At 33.3% G+C, this 26,321-nt stretch overlaps 11 protein-coding genes and 3 pseudogenes across 14 annotated transcripts, besides 3 other annotated features; 5 read left to right on the forward strand and 9 right to left on the reverse strand.

The window, feature by feature from the left end:
* Positions 1 to 9,784: part of a mobile genetic element that runs on past the window's edge.
* TVAGG3_0168850 (protein of unknown function, DUF4106 family) lies at positions 400 to 849 on the forward strand (the record flags this gene model as incomplete). Its single annotated transcript, XM_051225233.1, has 1 exon — positions 400 to 849. One exon carries the CDS (start codon positions 400 to 402, stop codon positions 847 to 849), a length of 450 nt encoding a protein of 149 aa, XP_051110219.1.
* On the reverse strand, positions 1,267 to 1,950 carry TVAGG3_0168860 (KilA, N-terminal/APSES-type HTH, DNA-binding family; the record flags this gene model as incomplete). Its single annotated transcript, XM_051225234.1, has 1 exon — positions 1,267 to 1,950. One exon carries the CDS (start codon positions 1,948 to 1,950, stop codon positions 1,267 to 1,269), a length of 684 nt encoding a protein of 227 aa, XP_051110220.1.
* TVAGG3_0168870 lies at positions 2,581 to 3,488 on the reverse strand (annotated as a pseudogene). The gene has a single exon. A coding segment is annotated over exon 1 (908 nt).
* Positions 4,446 to 5,096, reverse strand: TVAGG3_0168880 (uncharacterized protein; the record flags this gene model as incomplete). The annotated part of the gene is made up of 1 exon (XM_051225235.1): positions 4,446 to 5,096. The coding sequence occupies one exon, from the start codon at positions 5,094 to 5,096 to the stop codon at positions 4,446 to 4,448; it is 651 nt and encodes a 216-aa protein (XP_051110221.1).
* On the reverse strand, positions 5,332 to 5,916 carry TVAGG3_0168890 (His-Me finger endonucleases family; the record flags this gene model as incomplete). The annotated part of the gene is made up of 1 exon (XM_051225236.1): positions 5,332 to 5,916. The coding sequence occupies one exon, from the start codon at positions 5,914 to 5,916 to the stop codon at positions 5,332 to 5,334; it is 585 nt and encodes a 194-aa protein (XP_051110222.1).
* On the reverse strand, positions 5,990 to 6,499 carry TVAGG3_0168900 (uncharacterized protein; the record flags this gene model as incomplete). The annotated part of the gene is made up of 1 exon (XM_051225237.1): positions 5,990 to 6,499. One exon carries the CDS (start codon positions 6,497 to 6,499, stop codon positions 5,990 to 5,992), a length of 510 nt encoding a protein of 169 aa, XP_051110223.1.
* TVAGG3_0168910 (uncharacterized protein) lies at positions 7,341 to 7,493 on the reverse strand (the record flags this gene model as incomplete). The annotated part of the gene is made up of 1 exon (XM_051225238.1): positions 7,341 to 7,493. The coding sequence occupies one exon, from the start codon at positions 7,491 to 7,493 to the stop codon at positions 7,341 to 7,343; it is 153 nt and encodes a 50-aa protein (XP_051110224.1).
* Positions 8,328 to 8,890, forward strand: TVAGG3_0168920 (annotated as a pseudogene). The gene has a single exon. A coding segment is annotated over exon 1 (563 nt).
* Positions 9,785 to 14,019: 4,235 nt separating the features above from the next.
* On the forward strand, positions 14,020 to 15,507 carry TVAGG3_0168930 (uncharacterized protein; the record flags this gene model as incomplete). The annotated part of the gene is made up of 1 exon (XM_051225239.1): positions 14,020 to 15,507. A coding segment is annotated over one exon (1,488 nt), but the record flags the coding sequence as incomplete, so codon positions are not given.
* Positions 15,508 to 17,077: 1,570 nt separating this feature from the next.
* Positions 17,078 to 18,672: a mobile genetic element.
* A 1,029-nt stretch (positions 18,673 to 19,701) lies between these two features.
* On the forward strand, positions 19,702 to 20,841 carry TVAGG3_0168950 (annotated as a pseudogene). Its single transcript has one exon. A coding segment is annotated over exon 1 (1,140 nt).
* A 433-nt stretch (positions 20,842 to 21,274) lies between these two features.
* Positions 21,275 to 21,562, forward strand: TVAGG3_0168960 (uncharacterized protein; the record flags this gene model as incomplete). The annotated part of the gene is made up of 1 exon (XM_051225240.1): positions 21,275 to 21,562. The coding sequence occupies one exon, from the start codon at positions 21,275 to 21,277 to the stop codon at positions 21,560 to 21,562; it is 288 nt and encodes a 95-aa protein (XP_051110226.1).
* A 372-nt stretch (positions 21,563 to 21,934) lies between these two features.
* Positions 21,935 to 26,321: part of a mobile genetic element that runs on past the window's edge.
* On the reverse strand, positions 22,266 to 22,776 carry TVAGG3_0168980 (organellar and viral DNA polymerase type B; the record flags this gene model as incomplete). Its single annotated transcript, XM_051225241.1, has 1 exon — positions 22,266 to 22,776. A coding segment is annotated over one exon (511 nt), but the record flags the coding sequence as incomplete, so codon positions are not given.
* On the reverse strand, positions 23,306 to 23,945 carry TVAGG3_0168990 (organellar and viral DNA polymerase type B; the record flags this gene model as incomplete). The annotated part of the gene is made up of 1 exon (XM_051225242.1): positions 23,306 to 23,945. A coding segment is annotated over one exon (640 nt), but the record flags the coding sequence as incomplete, so codon positions are not given.
* On the reverse strand, positions 24,411 to 25,649 carry TVAGG3_0169000 (phage tail repeat-like family; the record flags this gene model as incomplete). The annotated part of the gene is made up of 1 exon (XM_051225243.1): positions 24,411 to 25,649. The coding sequence occupies one exon, from the start codon at positions 25,647 to 25,649 to the stop codon at positions 24,411 to 24,413; it is 1,239 nt and encodes a 412-aa protein (XP_051110229.1).

A 26,321-nucleotide genomic window follows, 5' to 3' on the forward strand; every position in this document is an offset into this window, starting at 1 on the left:
TTGACAAAAAATTTGAGAATGTTTTGAAGAAGAACAAGAGGAAGTTAGAAAATGCTCAGATAAAACCCATACATGACAAGTTCTTATTTGCTCAGAATGGTATAACAGGTCTAATTGCACCACCTGGGTCGGGTAAGACTTTCACTTATCTTAAAATGGCTGCACAACAACAAGAACTAGATGAGAAGAACCCATTCTATGAGTTAGTTGTCATTTGTAGTACTTCTGGTCAATTTGACCAAACCGTAAATTCGTTCAAAGATATTATAAAGAAGTCTAAGTTAGTATGTATAAAAGACTCTGAGTTGTTAGATTGGATAAAGAAGTACCAAAGAAGAGTTTTGAAGTACAATGCTATAAATGAATGTCAATTCGAAGTTTAAAGACCCAAATGAGGAAATGCAGAGAATATTAGAGAAGAAACACTTCCGAAAACAAACAGAAAGAGATAGAATACATTCGAAGAAATTGCAATCTTACGATTGGAAGACTTACCCTCATAGATGTCTTCTTATTTTAGACGACTTTGCATCTCATCCTTTGTTAAAGAACAGAGAACAAGATATGTGTCGAATTCTTAAGAAGCTCAGACACTTCAACATCTCAGTTGTCATTTGTGTACAGACAGCAAAGAGTTTAAGTAAGGATGTAAAGAGAATACTTACTGACATTGTACTTTTCCCCGGATTGTCCGAAGACGATTTCATGGAACTTATGAAAGAGTCCATGGCAGGTAAGTTTGACAGACATGAACTATGGGAGAAGTACAAAGTCATACAAGACCCTCATACTTCTTTCAGAATTCATATCTACGCAAACAAAGTTCAAATTGTAAAAAGTCAAGCGTAAAAAATGTAAGTGTTTTAGTCTTAGTCTGTTGTGGTGCTGGGGCTGTCGGTTCTTCTGGCTTTGGAAGACATTCAGGAAGAGGAACGTCAGTCATCCGTTTGTGTCCTGTCGGAAGGAAAAACTTTTCCAGTTGTCGGGAAATTTTTTTCTGTCGGAAGGAAAAACTTTTTCTGTCGGAAGGAAAAATTTTTTCTGTCGTTCGACCAAAAAGTTCTCAATTTTCGAAAATTTGAATGGTTTACGGACGAACAACAGGAAATTTTTTTCCAGTTGTCGGGAAATTTTTTTCTTGTCGGATGGAAGGACTCGGAATGTCGGATGGAAGGACTCGGAATGCCAGAAGGATTTGACAAGACAATTTACCTTATAGAGCTACCTGAGCCATCTGAAGTCAAGCTTGAAAAATAAATGGTTCATTTACTCTGCTTGTTTGAAGTTGTCAAAATACTCTGTTATTTTTTCTTTCAGTAGCGGCAAATCTTCTTTGAAGGTAAGTATTGTACAACCTTTAATATCATAGTGTGTTTGAGGTAAAGTATCTTGAACTATTTGTTTCACATCTTCATTTGGTGTCATTGAAATCGGTAAGTTTTCGCGATAGAACCAATTTCTGTCAGATTTGTAAATCTTAGCAAGGTCGTAAAAGCTTTTGTTGTTTCTTCTGACTAAATGCAACATAACCATATCTCTGTCTTCTTCATTTTCCATCTCTTCAGTATAAATCATATACTTATAGTTCTTTTCCTTTCCTTTTGGTACCGAACGTGGTATTCTTTTCTGTATGTTTTTGTCTTTTGCTTCAAGCTTGTTCTCTAGCTCTTCACGTTCTTGTCTATGAATTTCATCTAACATCATGAAAATATAACAAGCGTAACGAGGTGAAGCCCACATTGCAACAGCATTTACAAGAAGTCTATGTACATACCAGCCTCTCAAACCATTTAGCAAATTTTTACGATTTTCGTACGGAATCTCGACCCGCGGTTTTCCTCGGGTCGCAAACATATGAGGAAATTCTTCTAAAAGTTCTTTTGTCTGTTGGTTTTCAAACCAATGATGTGCTTGCTTTGTAGAACGAAGAGCATTCAAAATACTTTGCATTTGGTACATGTCATCTTTGACCGAACGAATGAGACGGAGTTGTTTGTTAAACTGAACCCACTCGTATTCTTCATGAATTTTGTATAAAAGATATGATTTCAGGGATTTTTTTTACGAAGTGTCAAAGTTCTCTTCGTCAAAAAATAACAGTTATATAATGAAATTTGGTCATTTTTTCACGATTTCAGGGATTTTTTTTACGAAGTGTCAAAGTTCTCTTCGTCAAAAAATAACAGTTATATAATGAAATTTGGTCATTTTTTCACGATTTCAGGGATTTTTTTTACGAAGTGTCAAAGTTCTCTTCGTCAAAAAAATACAGTTATATCATGAAATTTGGTCATTTTTTCACGATTTCAGGGATTTTTTTACGAAGTGTCAAAGTTCTCTTCGTCAAAAAAATACAGTTATATCATGATTTTTGGTCATTTTTTTCAGCAAAAATATATTTTAGGTGTCACCAGGTCCTCGGTCCCTCGGTCCCTCGGTCAACTAACATCTTTTTGAAAATGGTGACAAACATGACATTTTGACAACAACACAGGAAATAAACTTCTTCGTATATGTTTTGTCATGATTTCATCGTCAATGAGTGTAAATCAGACAAAAATATATTTCTACCATAAAGTTTTATAAGCGTTTTACATGGTAAACATTGTGAATTCGTGAAATCCTAAACAGTTTTGTAGCTTCTATTTCTTCTGTCAGTATGTCAAATGTTTTAACAATGCCGAATGTTTCTTTATATTTCTTCTTGACATCAGATAGAAGGAAATCGTCAGCAGTTGGATAGTTTTTGTTCAGAAATGTCAACATGTCCATTTTATCTTCTGCTGGTTTCTCTACTTCTTTCTTTAAGTCAGCATAGTCGTTTCTCATACGTTCTATCTCTTTGACGGAGTAGTTATATTTCCTCATTGCTGCTTTACATTTAGAACATTGTGGGTTCATTTTAGCATTGTACATTGAAACCTTACCTGCTAAAACAACTAAGGCGTAAATGGTTTTCTTTAACTCAAAAGTTGCGGGTTTTATCTGTTCGTTCCATACTTTACCTCTTCTATCTTTATCTCTTATCTGCCATACACATTTTGCAACTAACGAAACAAAGTTGTCGTAGGTCTTAAACTCCCCGGATTTATATATGTCAATGAAATATACCATATCGCAGTCTTTGTCCATGACTTTGTGGTTGCAATGAAATCCAAGAAACTCATAGTTTACATTACGTATGAACTTCTTTATTTCAACTGAGTCAGTTGGTTTCACTTCTATTTCATCGAATTCAGGAATAGTAAGCTTTTGTTGTTGTATTTCAGGAAGTTTAGGTAAATGTTCCACCAGGTCCTGCATTTCATAAAGATACTGTTCATTTGTTTCATCTTTTGCACTACAGTCTAAATCTCCTTGGAGAAGTTCTTGCTTTATCTTCTGGATTTCTGTTTCGAAAGTATATGAAGAGGAATGAAGCTTTTCATTTCTACTAACATTGAAGTTGGGTTCATGACTAACGAGTTTGGTGCTGTTGTTGCTAACATGTTCTTACAATAAAAATAAAAAATATTTTTTTTAAAAAAAACTAACTTTATTTTTTATTTCGGGAAAATTCATGAGTTTTGGTTGAAAAATACGGTGGAGCCAAAAGTGGCTCGACCTCAAAACAAGCATTTTTGTGAAGAATATACCAACCGCCAGAATTTCGACGGTTGCTTTTTATACAAAATTCAACGGGTGAAAGAATACGATGAAGTCATGACAAAACATGTACGATGAAGTCATGACAAAACATTTACGAAGAAGAAGTTTATTTCCTGGACTGTTGTCAAAATGTCATGTTGTCACACTTTTTCAGAGAAGTTAAAATGACCGAGGGACCGAGGGACCGAGGGACCTGGTGACACCTTCAGTTCTTCAAAACATGTACGATGAAGTCATGACAAAACATTTACGATGAAGTCTTGACAAAACATATACGAAGAAGTCTTGACAAAACATATACGAAGAAGTCTTGACAAAACATTTACGATGAAGTCATGACAAAACATATACGAAGAAGTCATGACAAAACATTTACGAAGAAGAAGTTTATTTCCTGGACTGTTGTCAAAATGTCATGTTGTCACACTTTTTCAGAGAAGTTAAAATGACCGAGGGACCGAGGGACCGAGGGACCTGGTGACACCTTCAGTTCTTCAAAACATGTACGATGAAGTCATGACAAAACATTTACGATGAAGTCTTGACAAAACAAGCATTTTGTGAAGAATATACCAACCGCCGGAATTCCGGCGGTTGCTTTTTATACAAAATTCAACGGGTGACAAAACATATACGAAGAAGTCATGACAAAACATTTACGAAGAAGAAGTTTATTTCCTGGACTGTTGTCAAAATGTCATGTTGTCACACTTTTTCAGAGAAGTTAAAATGACCGAGGGACCGAGGGACCTGGGGACCTGGTGACACCTAAAAACATCTACCCTAAAATATATTTTTCAATACTTTTTCAGCACTTTTCCGTAGTTGTATATGAAAGACAATTCGAGATAAAAGTCATAGTACAATGGAATAATATGCTGCACACCATTTGTTGTGAACCAAACTTGAAAGTCAGAGAAACTGTTACTAGGTGGTTCGTAGAATTTAGAAGCAAAGTCATAAAAGTCCTTACCGATACATAGAAAACTATTGTTGCTTGAACTGAAACTTGCATGGCACATAACATTTTGAGGGTCGAACACGTTTCTATAAACTGTCAAATCTGCTGGTGGAAGTATAAATTTAAATGGACCATCTGGTGGTAATGGTTCGTTCTGGTTTAGTAACCGAAGAAATTGTGCCCAAGAACGTTTGTCTACTCCCCAAAATAAAAACTCCGTATCTCTTGGAGGGTTAATTTCAATCTTTTGAAATGAAACGGTGGAGTTCATCTTGTCATATTCTAGTTTCAGATAGTATGTTCCATTTAGTAAAGAGTCGTATTTTTCTTGAAATTCCCAATAGTATTTGTTCATTTGAGTTTGAAAGTCATTTAGAGTTTTCTCAAGACTTTCGTCTGAACGAACTGTAAAGATTCTCATTTCATCAAATTTGTCTATTAGACCATCAGAACCTTTATACTGCCCATGAAAATATACTGCGAACATAAATGCGTTAGTTCTATTTGAAAACAAAACTCTTCTAAATCCTATTGCCTTTGCATCTGAAGGACTTTGAAGCCAACGAACTGGATAGTCAAACCTGTATACTCGGGATGAAATTTCTTCATCTGAAATAGTCCTACCAGCATTTGTAAAGATATAGTCTAACGGTTTTGTATCTGCTACTTTTGTTCTTTGTTTTTCAACCTGAAGCATTTAATATATGTAAAAATATATTGTTTTAAAATGGTATGCCATATAGCTTCTTGAATTTGTTAAGAAGTATTTGAACGTATTTTCCATCTGTATCTCTAGTGTTTACATAAGCATAGCCTTCCTTAGTAAAATATACTTGTAATTTCATATAGTTTACGCCGGTATAAAAGTAGAAAGAGTCTTGTTCTTCGCTATAGTAGTAAAACTCAAACGTATGCTTGCCATAGTCTGTAATTTCAATTGTTTCATCTTCTAGTTCGTCGACAAATTCGAATACAATATCTCCAAATTTGCCTTTGTTCTTATTGTTTTCAGAACGAGTGACCCAACGTAAGTTTTCAAGTCTATTGTCGTTTCTTATACGGTTTATATGGTCTACAAAAGGTAAATTGTTAGGATTCAGTATAAAATGAGTTGCAATGACAACATGTTTAAGATAGTGTTTTCCACCCATATTCATAATAGCATATCCGTCATTTCGCTCCCATTCGCTTAAAACTCTTTTTGTCTTTTTGTTTCTGACTTCAAATGACTCACAACAGTGAATTTCATATTTCTCATCTAACAAACAAGTTTCCCAACGGTCTTCTCCAACAAACTCAGCGTACATTTCAAATAAAATAAAAAAATATTTTTTTAAAAATATATTGTTTTAAAATGGTATGCCATTTCATATTTCTCATCTAACAAACATGTTGTCTGACTGCTTGAGGGTTAGGTTGGTACCATTCGAACTTGACACTTGCAATTCCTTCAATTGCATTCAAAATGTCTGAGTCGGAGTCAACCATTTGTTCTCTCTTTGTAGTCTTGAAAGCGTCAAGAAGTTGTGCGGCTGTTGTGACATTGCCATGTGCATAGTAAATGTGACCATCCAAATCTGTTATGGTCAATCTGAGATTGTGTCCTTTCTTATTTCCGTCTTGTATGGCAGCAAGTACACCCATGAAGCCTTCTTTGTTCTTTCCTTCGTCAAAGTTTACTGTAAAGGTTCGACCAGATGTAATTTGACTTCTAACTTCACGATACTTTTCATATGCATATCTTGTTCTTTCCATGGGAGCATGTGCGTCTTCACCTTTTCCTTTTTTCCTTCTCAAAGGATGCAATTGTTCGTCATGTTTCCAGTAGAATCTGGCAAAGCCGTCGTGTCCTTCAACTTGAGGTTCACTAACATCGAAAGGCATGTCCATAAGACGTTCTTCTTCTAACCTCTCTAGTCTGTTTGGATAATTTGCACGTGCTGTTTCCAAATCCATTTCGTAGCGAAGACCAGACAATTTGTCATAGACTTTTATGGGTCTTCCCTTCCTATATTTAAAATTCTTCGAAACTCTCCAACCATATCTTTGTAACTCTGCTTTTATTCTAGCAGACTTTCTGTCCATTCTATATGGGGCATTTTTATAAAAATAAAAAAATATTTTTTTCTTTACTTTACATAACCGCCTGCTGCCATAATCTTTGACGCCAACCCATACCAGCTAATGAAGGTGACTTGGTTTAGTTTCCAAACTAAACTTTGGTTTTGGTTTATCTTCAGTTTTTGGTTTCTCTTCTTCTATCTGTTTTTTCGTCACTTTTCGGTTCCTTTGACTTTACTTCACTTGCAGGAACAGTTGTGTCGTCAACATCTTCATAAAATATCATATGCCATTTGTTTTTGTTTTCCTTTCAACTTTTTGTGTTTGTTGTAAAGTTTAGAATATTTCGACTCTAAGTCAATGAGATGTTCTATAATGAACTGTTGGTCAGTGAAGTAAACTTTTCCATCTGTTGTCTCGAAAGCTCCTTCAGACTTCAATATTTTATTTGTGAGAGTCTGTTTCTTTTTTGAGATACTTGCCGTTCCATTTCTATGAAAGTGACTTTGTAGTTAGAGTTTGTATTTCCAGACCTGGCACTTTCTATTATTGAATTTTCTCTTCATCTGTAAGTTCTTTGACAGGTTTTGACAATGGTTCTGAACTTTTTGTTTGTGGTGTCAAATCTACCGTTTCAACTTCTTCGGTCATTTCATCTCAGTAAAAAATTTTAGTTTGGTTTGTTTTCAACTGGTTGTTTAGGTTTTTTAAGTCGGTCTAAAACTTCCTGAGGTATAGGAAGAACTTGACAAACACGTTGTGTAACTGCTGGAAGTCGACAAATCCATCTTGAACCCATTTGTCTCAATGCTGTATTGTTCATTTCATCTCAGTAAAAAACTTTACATTCCCCACGTTTGAGGTGGTTGAGGTTGGTTATTGTTTACCCACTGTTGTGGCATGGTTATATCCTCTGTTAAAGAATCTTTCACCTTGGTCCATATAGTGTCCTGCTTGGTTATAGTAGTCATTTGCTTTGTTATAATAGTTTCCTGCTTGTCTTCCTACATTGTCCATCCATCCTTGAACTTTTCCTCTTGTTTCAGGATTTGGAATAAGATTTGTTGCATCTCGTGCTACATCCCAACCTTTCTGTACAGTTTGTATAATAGGTTGTGCTTTCTCTTTAAGTATACCTAATGTACTCAAAATCTTCCTTCCAACTCCAAATACACCTCTGGCTATTGTTCCCACTGCGGCAAAAATCTGGATGCAACTCCTGCTAATGCGCCAAATAAACCCATTTCTTATGGTTAAAAAATGACGAATCCAAACAAGGACCCCTATGTTTCTAAAGCGACAAAGAAAGCACTCATGGTAAAAATCTTTAGTTCAACACCAAATGCTTGGTTTATGGATATCTTGGAAAACATTCCGAGAGTTAGAACAGATGGACCACCATTTTGGCTAATATTTGTCGGTCAAAACACAAGATACTGTGAAGCCATACCATTATGGTCCAAAAATATTTTAGATGTGAAAACTGCTTTGACAATATTCGTTGACAAATACCATCCAACAAAACTGACATCTGACTGTGAAAGTTCTTTCAAATCAGACGATATTAAAAACTATCTGCGTTCAAAAAATGTAAACCAATATTTCATTGTCGACCAAAACCATTCTGCTCTTGGTGTCATTGACGGTTGTTATAAAAATGTTAAGAGACTTAAACCAACCACAAGGTGGTGAAGCAAATGAAATGTCATATGACGACAAGTATAGACACTTCTCCATGGCAAAGATGAGACAAGTTTTTAAATATTTACAATAACCGTAAACAAAAAGGTTTGGGAAACCACTCCCCCGAAGAAATGAAAAACAACCCTGACTTAGAGAAAGACTATATATTTAATAATTTAGTCAAAAGAGACAAACAAGAAAGAATGCCGGGCTTCAAACTTCAGAAAGGTGACAAAGTAAAAATAGAAATACCTAAACGCGACCCATATGAAAATACTATTGACTATGACAACAATGGGAACCCGACAGGTACTCACATTCGTGTTCGTAAAAATAGAAGAAAGTATACAAGAGAATATTATGAAGTTTAGGCAAACATGCAAAATGTACACACTGCAAGCAGAAGATAAAACTACTATTGTCAGACCTCGTTTCAAACTTGTCAAAGTTCAAGGTGGTATACTTTCAAAGACAGTTCCTAACAAATATAAGACAACTCCTGACGAATATGCTAAAGAAGTTGAAAATGACGACTAAGCATTTCTATACCATGCGTAAACTGTCATGTAAGGTGGCATGTAGTCTTTACTTTGTCCCGTTGTTTGCGTATATCCCGAAACGCGATGTGTATGGTTTCCTCCTCCCTCAGTGTTACTCCAGTAACAATTTATAGCAAACTGAACGTTGTCTTTAACATCATATCCTTTACCTTTTGTCATTGCTGACCAATTCCAATATCTATGACTATGCAACCTGCTTGAGATGTACTTAAATCTATGTAGTGACTGTGCGCAGGTAAATTTTCACCTGAAATCGTTTTACTTCCACCTTTTCCTTTGAAGAGTTTGCACAATACAAAAACCTGTCGACTATTTGAGTCCAAGTTCCAAAACCCAGAACTGTTTCTGGTCTGGTAGAGTTCATTGACGTATAAATAGAGCCTATAGGATATAATGTTTGAAGTATTTCTGTCTTTAATGTTTGAAGCTCTGTTTTGTCTGCTTTCTTGTCATATAAATCTTGAGCAGTGAATTTAATATTATGTTCATCCTTCATGACATAAACATCTTTACATCTAATGTTTTTCATCGTCGTTATGTCGTCATCCGATGTTAAACCTTGTGGAAAGTTAGGAGGTTTACAATATAATGCATCCCCACCAGTTTCTTCAACCGTTCCTGCAATATTTTCTATACCAACAGTTGCGAAGAAATCGTGTGTATGTCCAACGTCACTTTTCCTGTTTAAGGTTTCTTGTAAGTTTGTAATATTTGCAATGGTATGTGTATGTCCAACGGCACTTTTCCTGTTTAAGGTTTCTTGTAAGTTTGTAATATTTGCAATGGTATGTGTATGTCCAACGGCACTTTTCCTGTTTAAGGTTTCTTGTAAGTTTGTAATATTTGCAATGGTATGTGTATGAGTCTTTTTAGAATATTCGTTTTCAGCTCTTGTCACTTCACTTGACATTTTATTGTCAACATATGTTTTGTCTGCTAGTTCAGGATGAGTATGTTCTTTTGTTGCATAAGCTTTGTTAGCTCTTTCTTCTTCTTTTGCTATTGCATCGTCTACATATTCTTTGTCAGCTTTGTTGCCAACATCTGCTTTCAAAAGAAGTTCATTTATAGGTTTCTCGTTTAAAGTTCCTTTTGTTGGATTTATACAGACAGTATGGTTCTTATTGTCTTGAAATAGAAACTCATCTGTCATTGGGTTTAATGTCAGTTTTAAGTTTCCTTCTTTCAATGACTCAGATATCTTAGAATAGTTTGAAAAGTTTGTTGTGTCTTATTTAGAGCTTGTATAATGAGTTGTCGGTTGTGTTGTATTTCTCTCATAGACGCTGTTTCATTTGACATTTTTATTCTAGATAAAATATGCTTTCAATAGAAAAAGAAAATTCTAGAGTTGCTACAACTAAACCATTAGATGAACTTTTTACCAATGTCGGTCAAAAGTTTGAGACAGAGACCGTAAAGCATGAAGGCTATCGTTTTGACTACCCGTTAAGAGTTAAGAGACCCATCCGTCACAAAAGCTATTGGCTTTTCGTAGAATGAAGTTCATTTCAGAAGCCATACATGGTTTCCCATTTACGGTCGGTTTTGAAGTTCGATACTATAACAAAGAAAAACGTATGTATGAGAAATTTGAACAGGGAAAACTTTTACAAGTGAATTTGCTTGTAAACTTAGAAACAACTCTTCAAGCTTTTCAAGAAAAAATAAACGATATCTATATCGAATATGCCAAAGCAGTATAACATTGACGAAGGAGAGTACCATCTCGATATTATATATGACAGGAAAAATGCAACTGTTAAAATCAATAGAATAGAAGACCTTGGAGAAAACGTTTATATTTCTACAAAATATAACAACTTGGCATGGTATAGATTTTTGAGGATGTTAAATCAGCCTGCAGAATATCCAGTACACCGGACTTTTATGAAGTCGAAAACCCTAATGGAACATATGAAAATGTTTTCGACTCAGATGCTATTATCGTTCATGCTTCATTTTCTGGTGCACAAAAACTCTTTTTTATGCTTGGCAAATGACTTTTACGAAAAACCTACAAAGCTATATGAACCACCGAGTGGAAGTATTTCAGACTTTCAAGTATGGTTTACAACAGATGGAAGAAAGAGAATAGTTCCATTATACCATGCGTTTTACTTAGAACTTAGTTTCATATACAACTACTATCGAACGGTAAAAATATAATTTTTTAATACGGTTGAGGTGTTGGATTTGGTTGCCAACTAGACTGTGGTGCAGGTTCAGGCTGTTGTATAACAGGAGCTTGTTCTCTGGTTCAGGGTCTTTAGGTATAATACCAACGAACTGACCTACTCTTTACCAATATTTTTGACTCCGTTCCAAATTCCTCTTCCTACGGTTTTTATTCCATTCCATATACCTCTTCCAACATTTCGAAAGAAGTTTCCTATCTTACTGAAGAAACCCATTTTACTATATGTAAAAATCTAATGTCCGCCTAGTCTCTTACGTTTCCTGTTGAGTTCCATAGCATTCTTTAACTGGAGCTCATACATTCTGTTTCTCCTCTGTAGAAAACATATTCTGGGTCAATCCTGTGTTCGCGTCATCTGCATAAAGTTGTTTATATCCCACTTCAGGGTTTGTATAAACTCTTCCATCTCATATTTGCATACCATGGTGGCAAACCTAACGCAGCGTCATTTGACATGGCAGTTTGCATTTGTACATCTGTTGGCACTTGACCATAGTTTGCCATTGCAGTTTGTATTCTAACTTCATTTGGAATATTCTCTGGGTTTGGTTGTCCAGGTTGCTGTGCATTTGCTAGTTCTGTGCGTCCATTTATATTAGATAAAAATATCTCTTACGAGTACATATGCTGAACATTTGCAGGCATTGGTTCATCTTCATATTCTCTGTACCTTTCTGCCACGTCAAATAAATAAATGACACAATGGAAAAACCTAAAAACAAGTAGGTCCTATTTCAAACCACATTTACTTACTAGTAAAATTTCTTTGTTATGACACTTTCTCCGGTTTATAGGACCTCTCTCATATTCTATCTTGTCATATCTAAACTCATAGGCATGTATGTCCTCTAACCATCTCATAACGGTTTCCAAACCACTTTTATCGGATGTAAAGTAAAAGCATGACAGTTATGTAAAACGTCTAAAGTTTCTAAAGAGTCTCTCAAAGTCCAGTCTACTTGGTATTGAAAATCGCATGTGTTATAGAACGGCGGTCCACTATAAAGAAAACATTTTCCTTGTCTTTATATTTTTCATACAACTCTGTCCAACGACATCTCACAAACTCTATACCCTCAATATATTTTTCTATGTCCTCTTTGAAAACATTTGTATAGTTAAGATATAAAACTTTTGACATAAGTGTTTCAATGTCATGAACTCTTATAGAACCACTATATAATAGTCTACAGATATACTATCCCAGTCTATATATTCTGCTTTTTCAAAAACCTCTCTCACAATATTTTTGTCATCTAATGGTATACGTTCCATCTTACCTATAGGTATCTTTTCTTTTAACTCTTTCAATATATTGTTTGTGTCTGGTATATGTTTGAGACGGTCCATATAGTTGTCGAAGTCATTGCATATAATCTTTGAGTCTGGGAATATTGTCTGGCACAAATGGGATATATAGAAACTTCCACCGAACAAATCTACAAATGTTAGACCATTCGGTAGTTTCTTAAGTTCTCTCAATAGAATATCTTTACATCTACTCTTATTTCCAAAGAAGGGTAACGGTGGTTTTGTAAAATTCATTTATATATAATAATAAAAATGTTTTTACCCGAAAAGTGACAGAAAAGGCTTCTCAAAGTATACTTCCGTGGAACGCCTGTAACTTTTCCTGTAGCGACGATAGACCCTTACTTGTCCGGACAAAGTTATACTAAACATCTTCAGGGCTAGAGGGCACGAAGTGCCTGGAGGCCCCACTACCCTTTTTTTTTTATTTATGTGTTCTTAATTCATTTTATGGGCTTTAAAAAATAAACTTTATTTTTATTTATTTTTTAATTTTTATTCTTACATAAATGAACAAAAATGGAACAACTAAAATGAATGATAATCAAATTAGAGCAGAAGGTAGAAGGTTATTTAAACGCTTCTATAACATTCCTGATGGTGTTAATCCTAAAACTCGTAGAAGTTATTTAAATGAAGCAATAGATGCATATGAAGGGTTTGACATTTCATCAGAAAGTGAGAGATTAGCGAGAATGTTAAATGTTAATATTGATTTCTATTATTGTGATCCTCAACCAGAAGACGTGGACATAAATAAGGTAGACTTTCCATTAGTGGATTCAATAATGATAGATCCAGAATTTGAAACAATAAATATTTTATTAACACAGAGTCCAAATGGAAAACTTCACGCTGACAGAATAACAGACGTTGAAGCACTCACCGGCTATAGAGTTTGTCCATATTGTAAAGAAGAAGTTTATTCTATCCGTGATGATCCAGAAAGGAAAAACCAAAGAAGATTTTTAAAGCATTGTGAGAAATGTAAAGAAAATAATGGAAGATTAATTCAAGACGTTCAATTGCAAAAGATACAGCAACCATATGCACCACATATTACGAAACAGAAGATATATCAGTGGTTATTAGCTCACAATTTGCAGAAATATTATAAACCGACAAGATATTATATTACTTTTGACTTCGAAACATTAGAGACTAAAGAAGAATTACAACTTTCTGAGTGTGCAACTTTGAACGCTTACTTAAAACCATTCATGGTATCATCAACGGTTAAATTAAATGATAAAACATATACGAGGAATTTTTGCTTAACTTCGAGTGATTCTTTTATTTCTGATTGGATTGAGTTTTTATTTTCAACCTGTTCATTAGTTGCTAAATCAAATATTGAACAATATGAAGAATTAATGAAGTCGCAAACATTAAATGAAAAACAGAAGGAAGCATTTAAAGAACTTCTAGATGAGGAATTCAATAAAGTGAATATCATAGGTTTTAATTCGGGAAAGTTTGATTTAAATTTAATTCTTCGTGATTTAAACACTGCAAAATGGAAAATAAAATCAATGCTGGGTTCATCTTCACAATTTAAGCAAATCATTGTAAAGAAAACAAACGTTCCATATGAATTGAGATTTATTGACATCAGAAATTATATAGCGGGTGGGACATTAGACCAATTCACTCAAGATTTCGGAAATAATAAATCACGTGTTAAATCCTTTTTCCCTTATCAATTCATCACATGGGAGAATTACGAAGAAGAATTATATAAAGTGGAACCATTCACTCAAGATTCATTTTATTCAGCATTAACCCAAGAAACTATATCAGATAGTGATTATCAAATATATCTCAATGATGCTAAAAACTTTAAGAATAGATTAGAATATTTTATTCATTATTGCAATAAAGATGTTGAAATTATGATTGACCCAATTGATAAAATTATTGAAGAAACATTTGTTTATAAAATTGACACGCTTCATAATCTTTCTTTATCATCGAATGCTTCAATGATTCGTTACGCTTTAGCATATAAAGACTTTAATCCTAATGAAAAATATCCTGAGGAAGAGATAGAATCAAGTTTTGAATTAACGAAAAAGTATTGGAAATATAAAATTGAATCATATAAGAAACAAGATGAAAAAGCAGAAAGGGATACTAAAAATAATGTTTCAATGGATGATTTTCAATACTATCACGATTTAATCCTTTCATCTAAATGCAAAATGTGTGGTAAAGCGTTTACATATGGAAATAAACCAACATTGGATAGAATCGATAATGAAAAACCACATACCAAAGAAAATTGTCAGTTAATGTGTTGTTATTGCAATGTCGTGAAATCAAATAAAGATGAAGATGTTCAACGTTTAAGAATCAATTTAAGAAATTATGCATTAAAAAATAATTTACCAATGACTTTAGATTCAGTTGAAGCTTATCACATTCTCCGTAATGGAATTACTGGTGGTTTATCAAATGTTCAACATAGAGTAAATCTTAAAGGAATCACGCACATTAATAAACTTGCATATAATCCAGAAACTAAAACTGTATCAAATGAGGACACCACCAACATTATGACTCATTTCGTTGGTGTTGATTTTAATTCATTATATCCTTCATCATTTTCATCTAATCCTCATGATTTCATTCAATATACTGACCATAAAATGTATATGCCGGGAAGATTGAATGGTGTTATCATTTGTGATACAGCAACAAAGAAAGCAAAAGCACTGGGAATAATTAAGAAGAAAAATACTTTATTCGTGGCTGAAGTAAAGGGTCACATTGATGAAAAATACATTAATGATTACATAAACTTTTTACCGATAATAAGAAACTTAGATATTATCACAGATGAAAAAACAATTGGCAGTTTTATGTATAATTACATGAAATCAAACAATCTACCAGTTGACCAGAAACAGAGAAAATTAACTCAGTTAGCATCAACACACAACCAATATCAACCATTTTCTTCTTATTATCTTTGGTATCTAATCGACAGATTTCATTTTATCATTGATGACATTCAATCAATTTTAACATTTACGAAAAACACTTGTTTTAATGAATTTGCGAACGAATTTATGAACGAAAGACAAAAGGCTGAATTAGAAGGAAATAAAGAAAAAAGTTTATTTTGTAAGATTTCACTTAATGGATCATATGGTTACGATGCAATGAATAGAGATGCGAGTTTCCGAATTTTTTTAGCCCTGGGATGTCATAACCGCTGCGGTTTTGTAAAATTTGGGATAAATTTTGACAATCCATTTTTGTGGGATGTACGTTTATATCAATTTGCTCGGCGTTTGCCGAGCTATTGTACAATCCTACTCGAATTCATTACGCAGCCCTGGTCACTCAAAGGCCAGGGCATACAATTACAAAATAGTAGAGTGAGACTCTTCTAATTTCTTCCAATCACAAGGAAGATCTTAGAAGAGCCTCACTCTACTCGAACACATTACGCAGCCCTGGTCACTCAAAGGCCAGGGCATACAATTACAAAATAGTAGAGTGAGACTCTTCTAATTTCTTCCAATCACAAGGAAGATCTTAGAAGAGCCTCACTCTACTCGAACACATTACGCAGCCCTGGTCACTCAAAGGCCAGGGCATACAATTACAAAATAGTAGAGTGAGACTCTTCTAATTTCTTCCAATCACAAGGAAGATCTTAGAAGAGCCTCACTCTACTCGAACACATTACGCAACCCTGGTCACTCAAAGGCCAGGGCATACAATTACAAAATAGTAGAGTGAGACTCTTCTAATTTCTTCCAATCACAAGGAAGATCTTAGAAGAGCCTCACTCTACTCGAACACATTACGCAGCTCCTGCTCAACAATGAGCAGGTCTTACCACTTTGAGAGGCTTTCGTTCGAGTTCTGATGCAGATCCCAACGCGAGCGAGAGTCTCTCAAGCAAGCTTCTAATTCGTAGCTAGAGTTTCACTCTTATGAACTGGCAGCCAATTTGAGAGACTTTCACTCGAGATCTAATGAAAAATCAGAACTCGGCCAAAAATTGCCCAAACAGGCTTGTAATTCGTAGCTATAGTATTGATCGTATGGATGTGTTGCCAATATGAGAGACTTTCGCTCGATGTCTGATATTGCATCAGACATCGAGCGAAAGTCACTCAAAACAGCTTAGACATGTCTATTTTGACGGCATTAAATGATTTCATAGGAAATGTCTCAGTTGTTAATTAAGTTCACGTGAGCTTTTATGAATGAAAATAAGTAAAAAAAAAGAATTTTCTCAAAAAAAATTGTGTACGCATTGAAATTTTTATCTATAAATTTAGATATGTCATCAATAATATAATATAATTTTAAATTCGTGGAGTACACTTGGGATAATTGAATATGGGCTACCCCATCCCAACCTCTCAAACTTCCTCTGAATTTGGACAAGGTATCCCAATCCCAAAGACCTATCTGAATAAAATGAAATAAGTATATTATATATATTATTTATTTGCTAATAATGAGCATAAATCGCTAAAATTATGAAGAAATTAAAAATTAAAAATTAAAATTAGAAAAAAATGTTGATTTAATGAGAGAATATTGTAGAAAAATAGAATTATTAGCTAAAATACGTATTAATTTTATGATATTTCAATCACATTAACGAAAATCGCCCATTTTTAATTCAAATATAGATCCAAGGTGATGTGATTTTTGCATCCCTGGGATGGACGATACACCCAAAGTGTCACCTTTTTTGGGATAACATGAATTTGAAATATCATGAGAGTTCTGCAAACCATATGCACAATATCTATTCAGCCTGACTTCTTGTATATATGAGTTAGACTTCTTAAATATTGTGCTTGGGGCGATATAAGCATTTCCGAGATTACCATCGTGCTCTATAGTATGCTACTTCTCCCTGGTTCTAGCTCAGTTCCAAGGATATTGGCGTTCAAGGATTTGGCAAGGTCCTTCCGAAGTCTCTCATTCGATGAGAGATTTCGGAAGAATCTTGCCTTAAAGTACTCCAACTCTTGTTCTTTTGTTCCTAAATAGTGAGAAAAGTTATTTGACTACTTAAGGTAGAGATTATCCGAGGTCCCTCATTTGATGAGAGGCCTCGGATAATCTCTGCCTTAAAATTGTACACTTGTAGTCCATGAGAGTGTAAGTATACATTGATAGGACAGCTTTCTTCTGAAGTCTTAGATTTGATGAGAACCTCAGAAGAAAACTGTCCTATTTTATAGTAAAAGGAGTTTCAGGAGCTCCAAAGCTCCCTTTCGTAAGGATTAGGAGCTTTGGAGCTCCTGGTTCGTAGATGTGTTTCGCATCTTTCATCAGCAAAGGACATTTACCATCTGGGACTCTGTTGATGGAGACTCAGGAGCTCCAAAGCTCCCTTTAGTAAGGATTAGAAGTTTTGAAGCTCCTGGTTCGTAGACGTGTTTCGCATCTTTCATCAGAAGAGGCCCAAATGGTAAATAGCCTCTGCTGATGAGCTTCAGGAGCTCCAAGGCTCCCTCTCGTAACGATTAGGAGCTTTGTAGCTCCTGAAGGTAAGGTAGGATTGCTCTGATCTCTAATCAGTAGATGCCATGCCTCATTATGAACTCTACTGACAAGATCAAGAGCTCCAAGGACTCCCTTTGAGTTAGTGGCGTTCTCACCATTTAGTAGGATTGCTGATCCTACTAATGAAGTGATCACTTAGTATACGTTTTGAATAAATTGAATTTTTTTTAGAATTTAGTATTTTTTATAGACATCACATGTATATTATAAATACATAAATATATTCTTTAATTCAAAAAATTCAATTCGGTTTTGGGATGGGTATCCCAGCCCCAAGTATTCAATTTTATTCAATTTTTAAAGAATTTTGGGTTGGGATGCCCAGACCAAAACAAGCTTTATATTTTGATGTGTAGATACGTATGTGTGCATCATTGTTGTGTTATATATTATGTTTTTAATGAAAAAAAATCTGATTCAAAAAAAATTATCACTAATTAGTTGATAATATAAAGAAAAAATAGATAAATTGTATGTTTTGAGAGTATTTATCCACATTCACTCATATGAATTTCATTAAATAGCGTCTTTTTACTCCCAAATTTATTTTGAATTATTGAAATCAAAGAAAAAAAATTAGAAAAATTTCTCGAAATTTTTATTTTCAAAAAAAATTTGGATTTTATATTGAAAACTGACACTGGGAGGACGATAGGGCTGGGATTGGAGATACCCCGCTCACTTGGGAAAAATACGGATCTATAATTCAAATGGGCGGGAAAAAAATAAAATTCCAAAAAAAATTGAATTGGGGAAACGATAGGGGACGGGATATGAGAAACCCCATATGTTTGGGAATTTTTCGCATCACTACAATGAATACACAAAATTACGCAAAGACTAAAATAATGAATGCACAGAAGGCACGCGTTGCATGTATGTCAAATAAGTTTAAAAACATAAGAGAAATAGGTGAAGATACATATCAAGTGATGCTTAAAGATAGATTTTATAGATGTGATACGTGTTTACAAGAGGCATTCTTCACTTTAGATAATGCTAAATACTGGTATTTGGTTTTCATTTATGATTTTATGTATAAATGCATGGATGTTAATCGTTTTCATTTCATTGAAGGTGATACTGATTCATCTTATTGGGCAATCGCTGGCGACCCAAATCTTCCTAACACTCAAGCATTTCAAGCAATTGTTACCGATAAAAAATTTTATGATAAAAACATTTTCAAATTCGCACCATTTGATTTCTTCTGTTTTGATGAGAAATTTAAACCTAAATTAAAGAATAAAGCTGAAGAAAAAGCACATGAGAAAAAATTATTGGGTTTAGCAATTGAGAAACAAGGTGATAACATGGTTGCTTTATGTCCTAAATGTTATACATCATTCAACGGTTCAATTGATGGAAGTGATTTTAAAAAGATTGCACAAAAAATGAAAGGTGTTAGTTTACGACAAAATAAGCAATTAACATCTAAAAAATATTTGGATATAATAAATGATAAAGTGATATTTGATGGTCAGAATATTAATTTACAACTTAAAAACGGGTCAATGACTCGCTTAACAATCGGTAAGACTGCATTAACAGGAGCACACACTAAGGCCGTATGTTGTGAAAATGGATGTTGTATGCCATTTATTTAATACAATTTAAAATTTTATTTTTAATGAAATGCCACAGAAGAGACAAAAGGAACCGTTAATGATGGTTTTGATACTATGATTCAAAGAGGTGGGCACCCTTAAAACATTGATTTTATTTTTATATAAATGGATAACGTAGATTTAAAAATTTTAATTGATGATTTAGTATTTAATCAAAATTTTCTTAGTTATTATGAATTAAAATCATATCTCCAAAAACATAATAATATAACGGGTGATGATATGGAATATTATTATCCATATTATAAAAATGAAATTTTGAAATATCATAATAAAATAATTTCTGAAATTAAAGACAAAATTAAAAATAATGAATATACAAAGGGAAAAACTAAATCACAACTTAAACAGTTGAAAGATTTCAAAAATAAAGTATTAACAGAAGAAGATATTGATGGATTATATAATTTATATAATCCTGAGCCACAAAAGCCAAAGCCGAGGTCTAAAGTAGCAAATGTTCAACAGCTAAAGGAACAAAACGCCCAGGTCCTTCAGACCATAAATGATGCACAAGCTTTAATTTATGATTCATTAGTTAAACCATATTCAGCCCGACTTTTAAATGAAGATCAACTTTTGGAATTCATCCTTCAACATAAACTCGAAGCGGGAAAGTATATCAAACCTTTATATACAGCATATTTAAAACAAATGAATAGAATACATCCAGAATTAATGAAAGGAAAATCAACAACTAAAACTTCATCATCCAAAATCAAAGCAGATAAAATTAAACCACTTGCAATACCAAAACCTCCAACGACAGTACCGCCTCCTCCTTCAGTTAATCCTTCATCATTCACTTTATTATATCCATTTCAAACATTAAAGAAACAAAAAGATTTTAAAAGGGTTTCAAGATATTAAATAAACCAATTGACCCGAAAATTCAACCGTTAAAGGAAAAATTTAGTCGCCCTTCATTTGCTCCATATCCATATTCATACGAAATCGATCATTTAGAATATTCAAAAGGAAACGTTACTTATTTATTTGCCATTAACATTAACACTAGATATTTATATTGCATTCCAGTGAAAGGGAAAACAGAACAGAAACAAGAAGAGCTATTCAATACTTACTAGATCATGAAAGAGTAGATAATATAAGGGGTGATGGTGATAAAGGATTTCAGGCAACTATGACTCATTATTTCCCACAAATTAATTTTTACTTCTCATCTTCTCCATATACGTTTCATAATAAAATAGTTGATGCGGTAATGAGAACTCTTAGAGATGCGTTAGGGGTTAACGGTCAGATATACTGGGATGGAAATCATGACTCCATCATACAACAGTTAGTATATTATTACAATAATACATGGCATAGAACTATAAACATGAAACCAGTGGAAATGAAAAATGATATTTCAAAAGAATGGGAATATATTAGAAAGCAAATGGAAAGGTTGAATGATGTTAAACGTGAACAAATTAATTCGGGGCTCATGAATTTTAAACAAGGGGATAAAGTTTTGATTCATCTCGATTATGGAAAAACTGATAAATCAATGACAAAAAGAAGACGAAGATTTGACACAATAGCTGAATTTGTTAGATATATTAACGGTAATGCATTAGTTGAAGTTGACAATAAATTAATAGAAATTCCGATTTATTTTATTACTCCATTATATTTAAATAATATTTAATTTTTTTTTATTTCGTAAGAAATGAGTGACAACAAAGCGTCCAAGAGTCCAGACGATGAATATAAAAAGAAACTAAACAGAATTAAATCAAAAATATGCTATTACAAAAAGAAGCCACAATGCGGTGGGGTTGATGCCCATAAAACTAATGGAACTGAAAACGATAAAGAAATAATTGAAAAATTAGAAACTTATCGTTCAATCATTAAACTGAGTGAAGCAAAAATAAAAGAATTTAATAGAATAAATAAATTGATTGGAAGAGATGAATTTAATAAAGATGAATTTTTAAACTCAATCCAAATTTAATTTTTATTTTTCTTTGACAACATCTCTCTTTCCATCATTACTGCATAACCACATTTTCTCAGTTTTAGTGGTTTGTTATTTTTAATTCGTTCTTGCATCATTTTTATCATTTCCTCCCTTGTTATGATTCGTGGTAAATTTTGAGCTTGTGGGGTATCCATTTATGATAAAAATAAAAATTTGTCATAAACGACCAAAAATATATTTTATCGTTAATGTTTTCAGGTTATTCAATAATTAATTATTTTTGAAGAACTGAAGGTGTCACCAGGTCACCAGGTCACCAGGTTATTTAACTTCTCTGAAAAAATGAGACAACATGACATTTTGACAACACAGCAGGGGAAGGCAAAAATAAATTCAAATCATACTTTATAAAGCTTCATTTACAGGTATTTCATCGTCAGTAAATGAATCCTCATTATCGTTTGGTTCAACCTGTTTATATAATCCTTTCATTTCTTCTTTCAAAACATAATACCATGTTTGTTTACCATCTATTCTTCTCTGATGTTGACATTACTGTCATTTCATACAAAATAAAAATAATTTTAAAACTAACTTTATTTTCTGACTTTCACAAAAGACCAAAAATAAACGCTTTACATGTATTTTTCAGCAACTTCGTCAAATAATTTTATAGCTTTATCTATCTCATCTACTTCAAACGTTTCTTTACCTTTCATGGGAGCACCATACCTTTTCTCAAACTTTTCAAGTAGTTCTGTTTCTGCAGCTCTCATATCATTAACGAACACAACCTTGACTCTATTGACTGTACTGTCATATCTTTGAGTTATATTATATGTTCTTCCTATCTTATATCTCTTTGTATTGAAGTCCTTCGGTTTCTGAACGATGTAAAGTAAGCCTTCACTGCAACGTTCTGAGTCGAATGAACCATATGTTATGAAGTTATATCCAACAACTGGGTCTAACCATAACAAAACTATTGGTATAAGACTTTTGTCAATGAGATATGCTCTTGTTCCATGAAATGCTACTGATATCATAAGCTCAGGATTTCTTGTCAAAATTTTCTGAGTTGAAGCATTTCTAACCCAGTCGCTTGTTTTCTTTTCAGATGGAGATATAATGTCTGACAAAGAATATTTGTTGTATTTCTTTGAGTATCTTACGTTTAAATCACCTATTCTAACCACTTTGGTGTCATTGTCAATCTTTCTAACTGTTTCAAACTCAATGTTTGACATTACTGTCTTTACATACAAAATAAAAAATTTTCTTAGAAAATAAAATTAGCGTTATTTTTCTAACTAATGAAATTCATTATTTTTGTTGCTGAATTCAGTAAAAATATATTTTAGGTGAAGAGGTGAGATTTCACCTAATTTTTCACCCCAGTTATTTTATAAGCGTTTTACATGAATTGTACGATGTATATTTGAAATTCTAAACAATTTCGTAGCTTCTATTTCTTCTGTCAGTATGTCAAAAGTTTTAACAATGCCGAAAGTTTCTTTATACTTCTTCTTGACGTCAGATAGAAGGAAATCGTCAGCTGTTGGATAGTTTTTGTTCAGAAATGCTAACATGTCCATTTTATCTTCTGCTGGTTTCTCTACTTCTTTCTTTAAGTCAGCATAGTCGTTTCTATACGTTCTATCTCTTTGACGGAGTAGTTATATTTCCTCATTGCTGCTTTACATTTTGAACATTGCGGATTCATTTTTGCGTTATACATTGAAATTTGACCTGCTAGAACAACTAAGGCGTCAATGGTTTTCTTTAACTCAAAAGTTGTTGGTTTTATTTGTCCATTCCATATTTTACATCTTTTATCTTTATCTCTTATCTGCCATACACATTCAGCAACTAATGAAACAAAGTTGTCGTATGTCTTAAACTCCTCAGATTTATATATGTCAGAGATGTTCTTATATACCATGTCGCAATCTTTGTTCATAACTTTATGGTTGCAATGAAAACCAAGGAATTCATAGTTTACTTTACGTATGAACTTCTTTATTTCTACTGAATCAGTAACTTTAACTTCTATTTCATCGAATTCAGGAATAGTTAGTTTTTGTTGCTGAACTTCCGGTAATTTGGGTAAATGGTCTATGATATCTTGCATTTCATATAGCTCCTCTCCATTTGTTTCATCTTTCGCACTACAGTCTAAATTACTTGTTAAAAGTTCTTGCTTAATTCTTTGTATTTCTGTTTCAAAAGTATATGAAGAAGGAATAAAGCTTTTCATCTCTACCAACATTGACGTAGGATTCATGACTAGCGAGTTTGGTGCTGTAGTTGTGGACAGAGTCCCGCCGTTCGTGGCTTGAATTGTTGTTGTGCCGATTGTTGAAATCATATCTTTTATACAAAATAAAAAAATAAAACTAACTTTATTTCTTCTGTCTTAAGGAAATTCATGAAAATTCACGAGAAAGCAAAAGCAATCTGAGCCGCTAAGCGGTGAGGGTGAGAAAACTGGTGAAAAAGGAGGTGAAAAATTAGGTGAGAAAACTGGTGAAATCTCACCTCTTCACCTAAAATATATTTTTACTGAATTCAGCAACAAAATGAACGAGGTCAGGATGTATGTAAATACCTTTGAATTCATTTATAACACCCTTTGTAAGCTCATAAAATGCTTGTTTTGAGGTGGAGCCAAAAGTGGCTCGACCGTATTCTTTCAACCAAAACTCAAGAATTTCCTGCATGAATTTTGTATAAAAAACAACCACCGGAATTCAGACGGTTGCTATATTCTTCACAAAACATTAACGTAAACATTAACGTAAACATTAACGTAAACATTTATTTCTGCAGTTCATCCATTACTTCATTACCTAATTAATTACAGACATAAAATATATTTAGTTCAATGAACGCGGTACCATGCAAATACAGTCACAAATGGTGGCATATAATCTTTACCCGAGCCTGTTGGATTTGTTGTGAAAGTATGGACATGATTTCCCCCCGGTTCAGTTTGTCGAAAAGTCTTTTTTGTTGAATCGTTATAAGATGGAGATAAAACGTCATGACCAGCTTCATAGTCTGAGTTGTATAATGGGTGGTCTCTTAATGAGTGGCTATGGTCGCCAGAAAAGTTTGTAGTTCCCGTATGAGTGTGCGGTGGAAGGTTTGCTTCTTTAATTTTCTTCGAACCTCCTGTTTGCTTTGAATATCTAGCACAGTATAAGAATTTATCTACAATCTGCTTCCACATACCAAAACCTAAAACTGTTGATGGATTTGTTGAGTTCATTGATGTATATAAAGAACCAACAGGATATAATGTTTGAAGTATTTCAGTCTTTAATGTTTGAAGCTCTGTTTTGTCAGCTTTCTTATCATATAAATCTTGAGCAGTGAATTTAACTTTATTTTCATCATCCATGACATAAACATTTTTACATTTAATTTTTTTCATCGTTGTTATGTTTTCATTCGATGTTAAACCTTGTGGAAAGTTAGGAGGTTTATAATATAATGCATCCCAATCAGTTCCGTCAACCGTTCCTTCAATACTTTCTATAGCAACAGTTGAGAAGAAGTTATGTGTATGGTTCTTATCTGCTTTAAGATCTAAACATCCTGAAACCCATCCTGTATCAGCTTTAACTTTAAAAGTCTCCGATGTCCATTCATGATACCATTCAACCTTTTCTTTAATTTCATTATCTTTTTCATCAACATAAACCAAATTTGCCTTCTTCTCTAACTCACTATCCACATATTCCTTATCCACCCTCTTCATTATGTCGTTTAGGAAACCTTCTATGAATTCCTCATTTAAATTAAATCTTCCAATCTTCAAAACTTTAGGAAATGCATTTAATGCGTAATATCTCTGTTCTTCTGGTGGAATTGATGTTATATCATCCGTTATTCCTTTAATTTTAGAATTCATAAATAAAATTTCTTTTATATTTGATATCACTGCACCACCTTTGCAAACGAATTCGAAATGGTCATTTTTCAATACTATCTCCAAATCTCCATATTTCAACCTTTGCGTTTGTTCTGCCGTCTTTGAATTATATGCATATATGGCGTATGTAATGGTCTGAAGGACCTGGGCGCTTTGCGCCTTAAGTTGCCGTTGTTTAATCATTTATTATGATTTAAAAATAAATATTTAATCCGTTATCTCATCAGCTATTTTCTCTATTTGAAATTGCCATAATATTTCATTCATGAATTCTAAATCACAATCAAATAGGTCAGTTATTCTAAATTTAATATTTGATAAATCTTTTGAATGAAGAATAAATGAATTCCCGGATAATTGAAACGGATATGATAAAGAAAATGTGTTTAAGTTGATGGATAAAATGTTTTGTATTGATGGGTAAGAGTTATGGTCTAATGTTTGGTGTGAAAATCTCATTGGGGTATTAACTTTATCACATTTGATTAAAATGAAATTGGAACCGGTGTCAGAATACAAAACATCCCCAACATCTTTTTCAAAATTTAATATCCCCAACAATGAACGAAGATGAGGAGTACAAAATTTAATTTTCAGCGGAAATTTAATAAGGTTATTTATTTCATCAAGTTCAAAAAGTTTATCAGGTTTTGATTTAAAATTTTCTTCATACCATACGATAAATGATTCATTTAAATAACTTAAAATCATGTTAATATCCCATTTCGCTATCACATTATTATTTATATACATATCATACGTTTTTTCAAGGTCATCTTTAATAAATGATATATAATCTGAAGGGTCTAAAAGAATGGGATTAAATTTACCACTCACAGAAACGAGAGTAACATT

This window comes from Trichomonas vaginalis, chromosome IV, assembly GCF_026262505.1.
Source record: "Trichomonas vaginalis G3 chromosome IV, whole genome shotgun sequence".
In the NCBI taxonomy this organism is placed as follows: domain Eukaryota; phylum Parabasalia; order Trichomonadida; family Trichomonadidae; genus Trichomonas; species Trichomonas vaginalis.